The following is a 2,682-nucleotide window of genomic DNA, read 5'->3' as shown; positions in this document are numbered from 1 at the left end:
AGCCCTCAGCCCTCAGCCCTCAGCTGGAAGACTTCTCTTCGCACAACTTCTTTACGTTTTTGTAGGGTGTCACTTGAAACCTCAGGTATGTACCCCTCCCATTTTCTTTCAACAACTCCTAGACCAGTAAAAGGAGGGCTTCACCAAAGCAAGCATTTGAGGAGACAATCACTGCAGCCAGGTCAAAGAAATGCCAGGGTGAGGGGGAAAGAAGAGGTGGAGGGGCTATAGGAGGTGGCAGAAAATAAATACTGGGAAGCAGAAGGTCCAGCTTGTTCTGCTTCCTAGGGAGAGCTCCTTCCTTCTTTCATTAGCAGCATGAGATCCTCAAGAGAGAAGTCCCAGAGCCAGAACACCCACTCTAGAGTCTTCATTCTACCATTCCCTCCTCATGTGTCCTCCAACAAGTCACATTAAATTCTTGGAATTGTAGTCCCCACATTCTAAAATGGAGATAATCATAATAATACCTGTGCTTTCCAATTCAAAAGTATTTGTGAGAACCCCCATAAAATTGTTACAGAAGCTACAAAGTGTGGTTGAACCTTTCCTAGCATTCTATCCCTACAATGGCTCAGGAAGGAAGCCCAAGTGATGTAGCACCTTCCTCAGAGATGATTTCACTTCCTTGTTCCTGAGGCTGTAGATCAAGGGGTTCAGCATGGGGGTGACCAGGTTATTCAGGATCTGGACAGTTGCATCCAGCCAGGGGCTTGGGGTTGGCCTTAGGTAGATGAGGACCACTGGCATATAGAAAAGCAAGATGGCAGTAAGGTGTGCACTGCAAGTGGAGAAGGCACGGCGCCGGCCCTCTGCAGAGCGGATCTGCAGGATGGAGCAGACAATACGACTGTAGGAGGTGAGGATGAGAAGGAAACAACTGAGGGGCATGAGGCCCACACTGATGAACCCCACCATCTCCAGGGCTGAGGTATCAGCACAAGCCAGCTTCAGCATCACAGGGATATCACAGAAGAAATAGTCCACCTCGTTGGCGCCACAGTAGGGCAACTGGAAGGTGAGAGCGGTTAGAAAGGTGGCCTGAATGCAGCCAAAAAAGGAGGTCCCCACGGCCAGGCTGGCGCACGCTCTGTGGCTCATGATCACCGTGTAGCGCAGAGGGTAGCAGATGGCGACAAAGCGGTCATAGGCCATCACCGTGTACAGGAAGCACTCGGTACAGCCCAGGAAGTGGTAGAAGAAGAGCTGGGACGCGCAGCCTGCGTAGGAGATGACCCGGCTGTTCCCTGAGAGGTAGAAGAGCATCTTGGGGGAGCTCACAGAAGGGAAAAATATGTCACACACAGACAGTTGACACAAGAAAAAGTACATGGGGGTGTGGAGCCGAGTGGAGGAGACAATGGCCAGGAGGATGAGCAGGTTCCCCAGAAGAGTGAAGATGTAGAAGCCCAAAAACAGGACAAAGAGCATGCTCTCCAGGTCCTCCGTGTGGGGGATGCCCAGCAGGATAAATTCAGTCACTACTGAGAGATTCCTCATAGCTGTGAGAAAGTCAGACCTCGAGAAGGAAATCAAGACACCAACGTCCGAACACCAACATCAAATTCTCAAGCATTTTGCTGATGAGTGCTTTGGCTCTGTTTTTAACAATCAAGACCAACCTTCTTGTGAATGGCAAGATGTACATAAAAACATCAGATAATAAGAAATGCCAATTTCCATCCCACTCCTGGGAGGAATGTTTTTTAGAGGCTGATGGTTGTCCTCTGTGACTAGATCAGAAGTTTAGAGACAGATTCAAAGTATTCTCATGTTGAGAAATCTTTTTACTGCTGTTCATTCACTCTTTAGTATTTACTGTCTTTAGGCATATTTGTATTTTGAACTCTCATGGTGTCTTTGAGTAACAAACTTCCACAATTCATGTTCCTCTAGAAAAATCAGGGGGGATATTGTGTTGGAAATCAGAGCACTTCATTTGAATCCTGGCTTTGCTGCTTATTGGCTACACTATTTAAAACCACTTATACATCTTTGATATATGTGGCTTCATTGTCTACAAAATGAAAATCATAATTATTATAACAACAATATCAACAATAAAAATAACCTGGTATCTTAGGAAAGTTTATGACATGTCTGTGAGAGTGTCTGGCAAAAAGATAAATCCCAATTTAAAATGTCCCTTTATTTTAAAGATTTTATTTTATTTTTTATTTATTTATTTGACAGAGAGAAATCACAAGTAGGCAGAGAGGCAGGCAGAGAGAGAGGAGGAAGCAGGCTCCCTGCTGAGCAGAAAGCCCGATGTGGGGCTTGAACCCAGGACCTGGGATCATGACCTGAGCCGAAGGCAGCAGCTTAACCCACTGAGCCACCCAGGCGCCCCCTTTTATTTTATATAACTTAAACTTACTCCTTTAAGTGCTTCCCTTTAACGTTGGCATTTGGCAATTATTTGTCAATAAATGTCTGTTAAACAAATTATTGAAGAGGGGCACCTGGGTGACTCAGTGGGTTAAAGCCTCTGCCTTCGGCTCAGGTCATGATCTCAGGGTCCTGAGATTGAGCCCCGCATCAGGATCTTTGCTTAGCAGGGAGCCTGCTTCCCTGCTCTCTCTCTGCCTGCCTCTCTGCCTACTTGTGATCTCTGTCTATCAAATAAATAAATAAAATCTTTTTTTTTTAATTATTGAATAGACTTCAATCATATTATCTTCA

At 45.7% G+C, this 2,682-nt stretch overlaps 1 protein-coding gene across 1 annotated transcript; it reads right to left on the bottom strand.

The window, feature by feature from the left end:
* Positions 1-564: 564 nt before the first annotated feature.
* Positions 565-1,500, bottom strand: LOC125079448 (olfactory receptor 149). The gene has a single exon (XM_047693052.1). It carries the CDS (start codon positions 1,498-1,500, stop codon positions 565-567), a length of 936 nt encoding a protein of 311 aa, XP_047549008.1.
* Between the last annotated feature and the right edge of the window lie 1,182 nt (positions 1,501-2,682).

The sequence above is a fragment of the Lutra lutra genome, chromosome 10 (assembly GCF_902655055.1).
Source record: "Lutra lutra chromosome 10, mLutLut1.2, whole genome shotgun sequence".
Lineage (NCBI taxonomy): Eukaryota > Metazoa > Chordata > Mammalia > Carnivora > Mustelidae > Lutra > Lutra lutra.
Note: the sequence above shows the minus strand (reverse complement) of the source record. Positions and strands in the feature narration are given on the sequence as shown.